At 38.6% G+C, this 12188-nt stretch overlaps 1 protein-coding gene across 5 annotated transcripts in view; it reads right to left on the bottom strand.

Annotated features, from left to right (window-relative positions):
* Window positions 1-12188, bottom strand: part of LOC124556652 (glycogen debranching enzyme) — a 204751-nt gene that overhangs the window by 24023 nt on the left and 168540 nt on the right. For all 5 annotated transcript variants that reach the window (XM_047130620.1, XM_047130622.1, XM_047130618.1 and 2 more), the window contains exons 19-21: window positions 8452-8630; window positions 3391-3493; window positions 995-1220 (exon numbers count right to left, since the gene is read on the bottom strand). In XM_047130620.1, coding sequence (XP_046986576.1) covers window positions 995-1220; window positions 3391-3493; window positions 8452-8630 — 508 coding nt within the window. The remainder of the gene's footprint in view (window positions 1-994; window positions 1221-3390; window positions 3494-8451; window positions 8631-12188) is intronic.

The raw sequence follows: 12188 nt of genomic DNA, 5'->3' as shown, positions 1-12188 counted from the left end.
ACTGTTGTTAAGAAGTGACTTTAGCATTCTGAGTATGCAATTACAGTTACATGCATTATAATGTCTGCATGTAGTATTTGTACATATCAAGGGAATATAACAAGTTGTATGTCAAAGGAGATGAAACTTATGCAAAGTGTAGAAAATATGATGTGATACAAATAAAATATGAAACAATTCCTGATATAGACTTTATGTTTGAGCTTAGATCATGTTTGTGATGTACAAAATGGAAATATAGGTTTTTTTCAGAACACAAGTCCTGCTGATATTGAGTGTGACTGCTTCATAAGAAGTGAATATCATTCTTCTTACAAATATGCTGTTTGGCGCAGCAATGGTCAGGGGAGGGGAAGAGGACAGTTAGTAAACATAGGCCTCTTGAGAGCATCTGGAGGATTCAAACTGCAAGTTGAACTGGCCACTCTGTGCCCTTAATTGTTTCCCATTGAAAACAAGCTTTGTGTGGTTGAGCACTGTCAACTTTTAACATGAAATCATCACCTGCTGCACTTGTATAAGGAAGCACATAAGCTTTGAAGATATCTTTTTATAGCTCTGTGAAGGTGGAACACATTCCATGTGGAACACTGCTGAGGTCCTATGCTTCCTAAAGATTTCCAGACCATATGTAAACACTATCTGGGTCAAAGGAGTCCTATTAGTGAGTTTCAGTCCCTGCTGTCACTTTATGAAAACCTAGAATAAGAAATTTCTGAACATGCGCACACATTCACTCACTCACCCACCCACCCACACACACACACACACACACACACACACACACACACACACACAATCATATATATATGCTATGTCCACATGTAAGGAATATCACAGTCTAGTAGAAATTACAAATCCAAAGAAACAACACATGTCCTGGTTTCAGATATTCAGGTTGTACAGCTGAGACCAAAAGAAGAGCAAAAATAATTTTAATAAGAAGTGGACAGGAGAGAGGACAAATGAAGAAAGAAATACAACTATAACTTACAACTTGACCAGCAGGGAGTGCTGGAGAATCATCTGTTGGGAAAAGTCTTGACACTTTGTCTTTAAGAATGTTATGTCCATCTGGAGCTTCATTAACATAACTATGAATGCAGTGCAGCCACCACCATACTGCATCACGACAATTGAAACGAGCCTTGCTTCCTCCATCTAAGAGATTAGGTATAAGTCCATGGCGTAAGCAAGCAGCATAAGCAAGAATGTGATACCTAACAGAGAGCAATAAAAAAGCATTTTCATGAAATTATTCAAATTATCCACAACTGTAACAGTTAGAATACTACTATAGTATTTACACCCCATATATTATTTATTTCAAATAGTTATTTAATGTTATTAAGATTTTATAAGTAGTACTTTACATAATATAAAGAGGATGGATCACAGCTCACAAACTAGAGACAATGCCTAGTAACAAAGCAATATTTACTAAAAATGGAAAAATGTATAGGTTTTAGGCAAAGTCAATGGCTAGAGCTTCTCTCTCTCTCTCTCTCTCTCTCTCTCTCTCTCTCTCTTGTGATGCTGGCTCCTGCTGCAATCAGGTGGTTGTGTCAGGAGACAAGAGTAGCTTTACATGCACACACACATGTGCAGGTTTGTGTGTGTGTGTGTGTGTGTGTGTGTGTGTGTGTGTGTGTGTGTGTTTTATACGGTGTCCAGTGTGAAGGAGCCCCAGATTTCAAAATTAAGTGTCTTGAAGACTCCAATCAATATAGTGCAACAGACAGTATGTTTGTTGTGAAAGCTGTACGAATTTTATACAGAAGTTTCAAAATAGTCCAAAAACGTGCTAACAAATGGCATTTTACACTGTGCAGCTCACAGAGTATCGGTGTGCACAATTAATCTCATCCTCTGGAAGCATATTTTGCAATCACATCACAATATTTTCAAAATGTCCGCCACTAGCAGTGCAGAGGTGGCACACACAAACAATGAAATTTGCCATCACATCCTGTAGTGTCAGTGGAAATGGAGTCAGATGTCACATAGATTGCTGATTCCAGCCTGTCCAGCATGGTGGGATGGTTCCAGTGTCTTTCAATGTTCTCTACAAATCTAATCACAAGGAGTCAGATCGGGCAAATATGGAGGCCAATCCATCCCTGCACCAGTAAATTTGCAATACGTCAACAAAATGACTCTACTCCTGAAGTATTCACCAAGAAAGTGAAACATCTGTTTGGTGCAGTGGGGTCTCGCCTGATTTGCATGAACCACTCAGTGCCTGTCTGATCCTCAAACGCTAACTGTGTGGTGACAAATTGCACCAAAATTGCAATGTAATGTTCACTCGTGATAGTTAATTGCATGAAAAAAGTACCAATAATGCCTCCACAGCATACCATAGCCCAAAAAGTAAACTTGGGAGAATAAGTGGTTTCATTTCACACAAATGAGGAGTTTTGGAACCCCCAAATTGACAGTTTTATCTATTCACAATTCTATTTAGGTAGAAGTGTGCCTCATCTGTGAAACAGGTGGAGCCTACATAACATTCTTCATTATCAACCACTGTTAGAATGTGGTTTGCAAAGTCTGGCCCCCACCACACAGCTTGTACGGGTATGTCCTGGTGGCTCTGGACCTCTGTATACTTTCTGTATAAGATTCTTGCAGCTTTCACAATAAACATACCATTCATTGCACTTATTTATTGATCTTAGTTTTTGAGATATTTAATTTTATAATCAGGGACTCCTTTGAAATCTTACAGTGTCTGCATTTCATTTCAAACAATAGCCAGTTAGCATTTCTCATTTCTCAAATCCTGTATATTTTAGGAAATGTAGATAGATTTTTTACCACAATAACTAATTAGCCACCACAAGAATATCACTTGAAGCACATGTTGCATGTTATTTTACAGTGTTACTATTGTGGAACACTACAGTCATCTACAAAATTTGTGTGTGTCCTAATCTGACACCACAAAGTTTTCTTTTAGACAGTGTTGAGTAAAATCAGTTTTACATGAGGTGCTCACCTTTGGAAGACTAAGGTACAAATTTCCAAAAGTAAACAGACATATTATATGTATTGTGGAAATTTGGAATGGAGTGACTCTGTTCCCTTGGGATAAAACTTTTATAACAACAGCACAAGGACATGGTACTCCAAGTTATTGCTTGGTATTTCATGCAGCTATTATGCATGTAAATTTGCACTCTGAGCTACTGAATATGGATAATGTCACCAGAACGGTTTTTATCCTAGTAACATTGCAAAGAAAGAGCAACTGGTCACAGAGTTCTCTTCATTATTAATAGACGATGTCCTGTCTTCTATAACAGAAAATAATTACTAATTTGCGTGAATGAATAGCTAAATGATATCAACTGAAAAAAAGAGTTTACAATGATTCTCATTAGTTACCTTGCATCTTGGTATCTGCCTGTTAGGATGAATAGACCTCTTAGTGCAATGAAAGTGTCTCTGCCCCAGTTGCGTACATAACCAGTTGCAAAATGAGGTAAACCTGCAAATAAAAAACATGCTTTAGTATGCTCAATGGACACATGAACTGATGAATTTACTGCCACATGAGTATTGATTTCATATCATCATCACAATAAACTACAGTTAAATCTTGAATTGTTAGAACAAGAATCCACACACATAAAAGAGTTTCAGGTGATAACAGTGAACATTGTAATTTTTGTTAACAGACTATATTTGTAGCTTTGAAGATATATTTTAAACCTGAAATTTATTGTGACATTAACACATTGGCACTCTTCACTCATGAAGAGAAAGTTGTTTAGAAAGAAACATAGAAAAGCTCCAGAGTGTTTAAAACTGTACTGTACACGTGTCACTGTAGATGGTTATTCATTCATCAAGTGGGGAACCAAAGCTTTCTGGCTCCCTTAGGATTATTTGAGAGGCATAAGATATTTGCCAATATATAGTCCCAGCCACTTCTGTGTCTAGTGTCATCATCACATTACAGTCATTATACTACACTGTATATAAAATTACCATAATCATTTTCATTTAGCTTAACTCTTCCATGGACCAACTTTTTCCAGCAACACAAGAATACTAAAAATTTTGCATTAAATGCCAACATTCATTCATTTTCTAAATTTTTATTTCCTCTTTTTTCAGATGAAAACCAACTCTACGACAAAAAATTCAATGAAATTTACGTAAATATGCTGCAATATCAAGTGGAACATTAGAGTAATAGCACATACCTTGTCTCTTGTCTCTATTGAACCCAACTGACAATGTCTATATGTTTGTTCTGAGATGGACATATGATTACTAACTGGACAAGTCATGCATTCTCTGGTACTGTTTTAGTTTTTGACATGAGCCTTAGTGGTCACCCTTTCTGTTTTTGAGATGAAAAGCTACCAATCAATTGTCTTGCAAGTCACAGCCGACAACTCAGGTGATCTTAGTAATCTTGATGTTCTTTATTCAGCATTCATAAAATATGAAAGCATCAAAAAATACAAAATCCCCTCAGAAGTAAAAATTCTGATGCCACATCTTGTAGGAATGCAGACCAATAATATCAGTTGGACTCTAGATGACTGAAAAACTGTGACCTGTTCAGACGAGTTCTGATTTCAGTTGGTACGAGCTGATGGCAGGGTTCAAGTGTGGTGCAGATCCCATGAAGCCATAGATCGAAGTTGTCAACAAGGCACTGTGCAAGCTGGTGATGGCTCCATAATGGTGTAAGCAGTGATTACATGGAAGGGACTGGATCCTGTGGTCCAACTGAACCAATCATTGACTGGAAATGGTTATGTTTGGCTAATTGGAGATCCTTTGCAACCGTTCATGGACTTCATGTTCCCAAATAACAATGGAATCTTCATGAATAGCATTACACCATGTTCCCAGCTAACAAGAACACACTGGAAAATTTGAGCAAATGATTTGGCCACTCACATTGCCTGACATGAATCCCATCAAACATTTATGAGACATAATAGAGAGGTCAGCTCATGACAAAATCCTGCACCGGCAACACTTTTGCAATTATGGACAGCTATACAGGCAGCATGGCTCAATATTTCTGCATGGGACTTCCAATGACTTGCTGAGACCATGCCACATTGAGTTGCTGCACTATACTGGGCAAAAGGAGGTCGGACACAATATTAGGAGGTATCTCATGGCTTTTGTCACCTCAGTGAATGTGACGTAGCATCATGTGAAAAGTGCTCAATCATCAATAGTATTGATCACTTCCAATGATTTTATTGCCTGATTCATGCAAAGGCATATCAAGGATGTTACTATTAAGTGTTTGTGTTCTTATAATCTGTTATCATTCTAAAAGTTACGTGCAATTTTCCTGTTTTGATAGGTGAGCCTTTTAATTACAGAAATGTGTATGGTTATTTTTTTTATCCTTGTCCTGGATAATTCTGTATATTCTTGCAGCTAAAGTCATTAAATCTTGTATGGCAGAAAAGTGAGCAGACAACATACTAATTATTATTTTGTGTGGCCCTTAATCTGGTGCAAATCTTTCTAGCTCATGCCACTTCAGTGATGTGCATTTCAGATGTGTTAATCCTTGCTTAGTCAGTGGGAACTATACTCCGACCAACTCCTAGTTTTACTTTGTTCCCAATGATTCACCTTACCATTTCTAGTGTCACCTGACATCTGGTGTAATTTTTCAGAGCTTGTTGCAGACGATGTATTAATCTGAACTCAACATTTAACATACTTGTAGGAGAACAAGTTATTCTCCTCCTTATTTGATATTTGCAGCACACAAACAGTGCGGTAGCATTTCATCATTTTTTCACCACAGCACATCTAATGAAAGTGCTACAAAAAAATGAATCCCTTCTATTGTAACTGTGAGACCTAGATATGTGGTGCTTCCTCAAATGATGAAACAGAAATGTAAGCTGGGGGCAACGCAACTTCAGTTCCAGTGTAGAGATGGGGTTGCGTCCACATTAAACAACATGAAATGTGTGAGCGTTCTCATAACACTGGACAACCCTAAGGACACCACAACAGTGTCTAGTAAAAAAATAATGATGGAGCTAAACCAATGATGAGCCTTCTGCTTGCTATTGCCAGATACAATAAGATCATGTAAGACATTTATAACTTTGACCAACTATAAGAACACTGTTATTGGTCAGCATTCCTACGAGACGTGGCATCAGAATTTTTGCTTCTCAGTGGACTTGGCAATTGTTGATGCTTTCATCTTTTATGGATGCTGAATAAAGAAAATCAAGATTACTAAGATCATCTGAGTTGTTGGCTGTGACTATCTTCACCACTGAACACTAGTGTCTGCTGTGCCATAGACTTCATGCATGTACTCCTTTGTGTAGCATTACTGACCACAGGTGCTGCAAGTGATGTCATACTGTTAGCGAAGGCACTCACATGGGTCGTCTGCTCCAAAACCCCACTAATGCCAAATTTTGGTGCACTGTTCTAACGGGTAAGTTTGTCATACGTCTCTCACTAATTTCCATGGTTATTACATTCAGCATTTTTGTCTGTTAGCACTGACAACTCTACACAAACGTCATCACTCTCTGTTGTTAAGTGAAGGCCATCAGCCACTGTATTGCCCGTGGTAAGAGGTGATGCCTGAAATTTGGTATTCTTGGCCACACTCTTGACACTGTGGATCTCAGAATACTGAATTCCAAATAATTTCCAAAATGGAATGTCTCATGTTTCTAGCTCCAACTACCATTCTGCATTCAGAGTCTGTTAATTCCTGATGTGCCATCATAATCACATCAGAAACCTTTCCACATGAATAACCTGAGTACAAATGACAGCTCTGCCAATGCGCTGCCCTTTTACACCCCATGTACACGACACTACTGCCATCTGTATATGTGCATATTGCTATCCCATGATTGTTGTCACCTCAGTGTACAACCAGTATCTCTAAGCCTAGTCTGTGCAGCTTTCTCTTTCACCCCATCCTTTTTGCATTTAATATGGAGGTAATATCACATGGAAGATGATCTTATTAGAGATGGAAGATCTAAAGAGTTCAGAAAAGAATAATAATAAAAAAAAAACAACACTGGCATAATATTACTTACAAAAATTTATTGATATTTTCCACAGCAGTTAAAAAAAGCCCCAAAACATTAAATCTACATCTACATTTATACTCCGCAAGCCACCCAACGGTGTGTGGTGGAGGGCACTTTACGTGCCACTGTCATTACCTCCCTTTTCAACACCAGTCGTGTATGGTTCGCGGGAAGAACGACTGTCTGAAAGCCTCTGTGCGCACTCGAATCTCTCTAATTTTACATTCGTGATCTCCTCAGGAGGTATAAGCAGGGAGAAGCAATATATTCAATACCTCATCCAGAAACGCACCCTCTCGAAACCTGGTGAGCAAGCTACACCACGATGCAGAGCGCCTCTCTTGCAGAGTCTGCCACTTGAGTTTGCTAAACATCTCTGTAACACTATCACGGTTACCAAATAACCCTGTGACGAAACGCGCTGCTCTTCTTTGGATCTTCTCTATCTCCTCCGTCACCCCGATCTGGTACGGATCCCACACTGATGAGGAATACTCAAGTATAGGTCGAACGAGTGTTTTGTAAGCCACCTCCTTTGTTGATGGACTACATTTTCTAAGGACTCTCCCAATGAATCTCAACCTGGTACCCGCCTTACCAACAATTAATTTTATACGATCATTCCACTTCAAATCGTTCCGCACGCATACTCCCAGAAATTTTACAGAAGTAACTGCTACCAGTGTTTGTTCCGCTATCATATAATCATACAATAAAGGATCCTTCTTTCTATGTATTCGCAATACATTACATTTGTCTATGTTAAGGGTCAGTTGCCACTCCCTGCACCAAGTGCCTATCCGCTGCAGATCTTCCTGCATTTCGCTACAATTTTCTAATGCTGCAACTTCTCTGTATACTACAGCATCACCCGCGAAAAGCCGCATGGAAATTCCGACACTCTCTACTAGGTCATTTATATACATTGTGAAAAGCAATGGTCCCATAACACTCCCCTGTGGCACGCCAGAGGTTACTTTAGCATCTGTAGACGTCTCTCCATTGATAACAACATGCTGTGTTCTGTTTGCTAAAAAGTCTTCAATCCAGCCACACAGCTGGAAAGGGTAGGCAGAGATCCAAAGCTCTATACTATTTATGATTTTTACAATTCAATTCAATTAAATTAAATTGAGACCTTTTGCACTCCAGAAAAAGTAGGTCTAATGCCATTAACTGAAACAGTCTGAAACTTGATACAATTATAATCTGAGGGAAACATATTTCTCCGTTCACCACAACCTTCATGACAGCTTCAGTCAAATCAATGACAAGTCCATGATTAGATTTTATATTAATTAGTGGGGTTAAAAATTTAATTCTATTTACAGTAACATCGGTTTGATCATAACACACAAAAGTATAACAATGTCTAACATACCTGCTGAAAGAGTTACACAAGCCTGCACTTCTTTTCCTTCACTATCTAGTCTTGTTAGTGGCAATGGAGCTGCTAAATTTGGTGATAACTGTGGCAATGGTGACGAGTGCACAACAGATGCACACTGTACAGACCCTAGTGCCAAACCTCTCAAGAAAGTTGAGCCATCCTTAATAAATCTGAAAGTAAGACATCATGTGAAGACATAACATTAATTTTAACAAAGTGAGAGTTACATCTACCAGTGTCCCTGAGTATCAGACAAAGCCTCTATTACTTCACAAGCAGACAGTGTCTCATAATCAGCAGTTGCTCAGTCACTCACAAGACTGTCATTACTGTGATCAAGTTGCTACTGAACATCTTGATCTTTTCCTCTTTTCTGAGGTGTAAAACAAACTTCTACCAAACATGAATGAAAATATAGCCAATGTTAGAAAGAACCATATTCTACATCAAAACCTTTCACAACTGTACCACCTCATAAATGACCTCCCAACAAGTACATTTATACAAAAAATAAATTTTCACTAATTTATGAATGCAAAACTAATATGGGGAGCTGTAATCTCTCTTTGGATGAATTATACGAGCAATACATCAGTCACAAAAAGTTTGATGAGACATGTTTTATCAAGTGAAGTTCACTGACAGGCATGTCTGACATATATATGAGGCAGTAGTGCAAACAACCACATGTGAACAAGATTGTGAAAACTGTAAATGTAAAATATGAGAATTATGGATTGCAAACAATTGTACAGGCTGAGCAACATACTGTGGCTGTGTCAAATATTTGTGTAAAGGACTCTGCATGAACATCAATGATATTTATGGTCTTCAAATGAAGGTAAACACAAAATAGGAGATCACTACACTTTCATCTTGATGATGCCAAAGAGCACCTTATTATGAAGTTATAGTGTTTGAATGTGGATGAATTCTTCATTTATGTGAGCTTTCATATCTTGTAACTACCTACAGTGAAGAGGTAGGATATATACAATCATAAATGTCATTAACTGCCAGTGGACCACAAGTAAATCACCATGAAATGACAGACACATGGCAATAATGAAGTCCAGGGATTCATTTTGAAAGAGGGCACAAATTTAGAGCCTGAAACAAGTATGCCACTACCTTCACCCCTGATCACTATTGTCTGCTGTGCCATAGACCTCATGCATGTACTCCTTTGTGTAGCATTACCGACAACAGGAAACAGATTTTGGGCATAATGTTTTATTGCTCTGTATATTTAAACCATTCTTTATTCTGTTACATGCCACCCATACAAAATCCATTCATCTAATGATTCCTTCATTATTTTGAAATTATCACAAGCAGGATATACCATCAGATTACTAAATGCACACTGTTGAACAGATGATGCAAGAGTCAACCATATACTACGGTTAGATTTCATTGCTCAAAATGGAAATGTTACTTGACTATACATGGCAGACAAGTTTTATGTGATCCAGACACAGAAGAAAGATGAAAGACTGTTTGTCTGTGAGGCACTTATGAGCAGAGACATTGGCTTCCTTGCCAATCATTTATTGCATTTGGAAACCTAACACAGGTAGCAGCAGTCCAGTTATCTTTATGCATTATTACATTTACAAAAACTCCTCCATTTGTTGTGGCATTAAGAAATAGTAATGCAGAGCTTCCCAACAGATGAAATATACATGCTGGTTCAGGAGAACTGCACAGTTTAGAAATCAGGATACAGGAAGTGGCAAACTAAAACTTTCAAGTGGATCATAAAGCATTCATGGATTGCTCTCATGAATTGTCCTCATAAGGAAAGGGTCTGCTCCACATTTCATATTAGCACACACTCCATCATGAATTGAAACCCTAATTCCAGTAATAATGGGTCCTGGGAACGTTTTTATATGTACTTCCTTTCCAATGATTAGTGCTTTACTTTCCAAAAGGATTAGCACTATCACAGATTGTACAACTGCGAGAACTAAAATTAGTTTAATGACTGTTTCTCTCCTGGAGTCATGACCTGGACTACAAAAGCATACGGTTGTCATTAATCAGCAGCAGGATTCCAAGGATCACTGAACTTACTCCTAATATGGTACAGGACCCTCTGTGCTACATGACATTATTAAAAGGTCTTACAGTTCACAATTTCCAACAAAGCAATACACACCCACACACAGTTAGGTTCTTCTCATATCTCTGCAATTCACACACCTGGAGCCATCAACCTCAGATACAACTGACTGTACATTCCTTGAAACTGTTTCAAGGGTAGCACTGAATCTTCTATAATTGGCATTCATATGTTAAACTGTTCTACGAAGTCTATCTGGAAGTAACTCCTAGAAATTAGCTGATATTTTTTGCTCCAACAGCTCTGTCATTATATGCACCACCATTTCGTCCCCAAGTTTAGGTTTGCAGAATTTGGTTTCCAGAGGAAAAACTGCCAAAAGCTGATAGACACTATTGTTTCAGGGATTTCCACATGAGTGTAACTATTCACATCTGGGCCACATATTGCTGTCATATCTTAATGCCACAGAGATATGAGAATTAAATGGTATTTTTCAAGCCATTTGTTTGTGTTACTAGTTAGCTTCAGATTACAACTACATGCTGGATGAGGAGAACTGCACAATTTTAGAAATTATTACAGATGGAGTAGTAAACTAAAACTGTAAACTGGTGACAAGAAGTGTAAAACATAACTTTAGTTAGTCTAGTATTATTTTATTTATTCACCAGTTAATTATCTGGGTTTACTTATGTATGGGGCCTTTTAGAAACACAACATCAGCAACATGTACAACAAAATCACTTTCATCAAAACATGTGGCTATTGTTGTGGAAGCAGCAGGAGTCACAGGTGCTACAGCACCAGCAGCTCTTGTAATACCTCACTCCGACTCACATTTTACCAATTTCAGCATTCTACTGCTGCTGAGAAGAAAAGGTCACCTTCATCACATTGTCCAGATGGGACATGTCACACGTCCCATCTTGCCACATGCCACATATCAACATCTTGACAACTTGTTAACTTTATGTGGCCTTCAGGTTTTTCCTCTCCCTTCATGTTTGACAAGCTCAACATTATTTTTGTCTGCTACTGCCAGAATCTTGTTGTGCTCAAGTGGTTATATTTATTTTGAGCACCAAAGAATCAGATCAATCACATGTACTTGACTGTGAGGCCCAAGTCAACTCTACCAATTTGTCTATGCCAGCTCTGTGCAATCTATCTTACAGGGACAGCCTTGTAAGGGGCCACACGGTAAACATGTCTTATATGAGAGCCAATGCTCTAGAAACGACTGACTGCCTCTCAACACTGTCTTGGCCATTGCACAATATTTACACTTAAAGGTTTGCAATGACACTAACAGAAAGTGTTGTCTTCACACCATCACTGCTTTGCTGACACTGCAGTTCACATACAAGGGCCAACACCACCAGTGGAGTCTGGTCTCGTCATACTGCTCAGACTGTTTCTGCCACCACAATCAAGTGGCTCACTCTCACTGCCAAGCCTCTCTTGCTGATTGTGACTGACAGGTACAGCTCTCAGTCATGTGTCACAGTCTACACAGGCAGACCTCTTGGACACACATGTGATAAAGCAGCAGGAGCTGTCATGTGACTGGTTTTTGTCATATCACTAGGTTCCAATCTAGTCCAGCGCCCGGAATTTGACAGTGTTTATTGGTGCTGACATAGGGATTCTTGGGTTT

The sequence above is a fragment of the Schistocerca americana genome, chromosome X, assembly GCF_021461395.2.
Source record: "Schistocerca americana isolate TAMUIC-IGC-003095 chromosome X, iqSchAmer2.1, whole genome shotgun sequence".
In the NCBI taxonomy this organism is placed as follows: domain Eukaryota; kingdom Metazoa; phylum Arthropoda; class Insecta; order Orthoptera; family Acrididae; genus Schistocerca; species Schistocerca americana.
The sequence above is the reverse complement of the archived record's forward strand: the minus strand, read 5'-3'. Positions and strand labels throughout refer to the sequence as shown.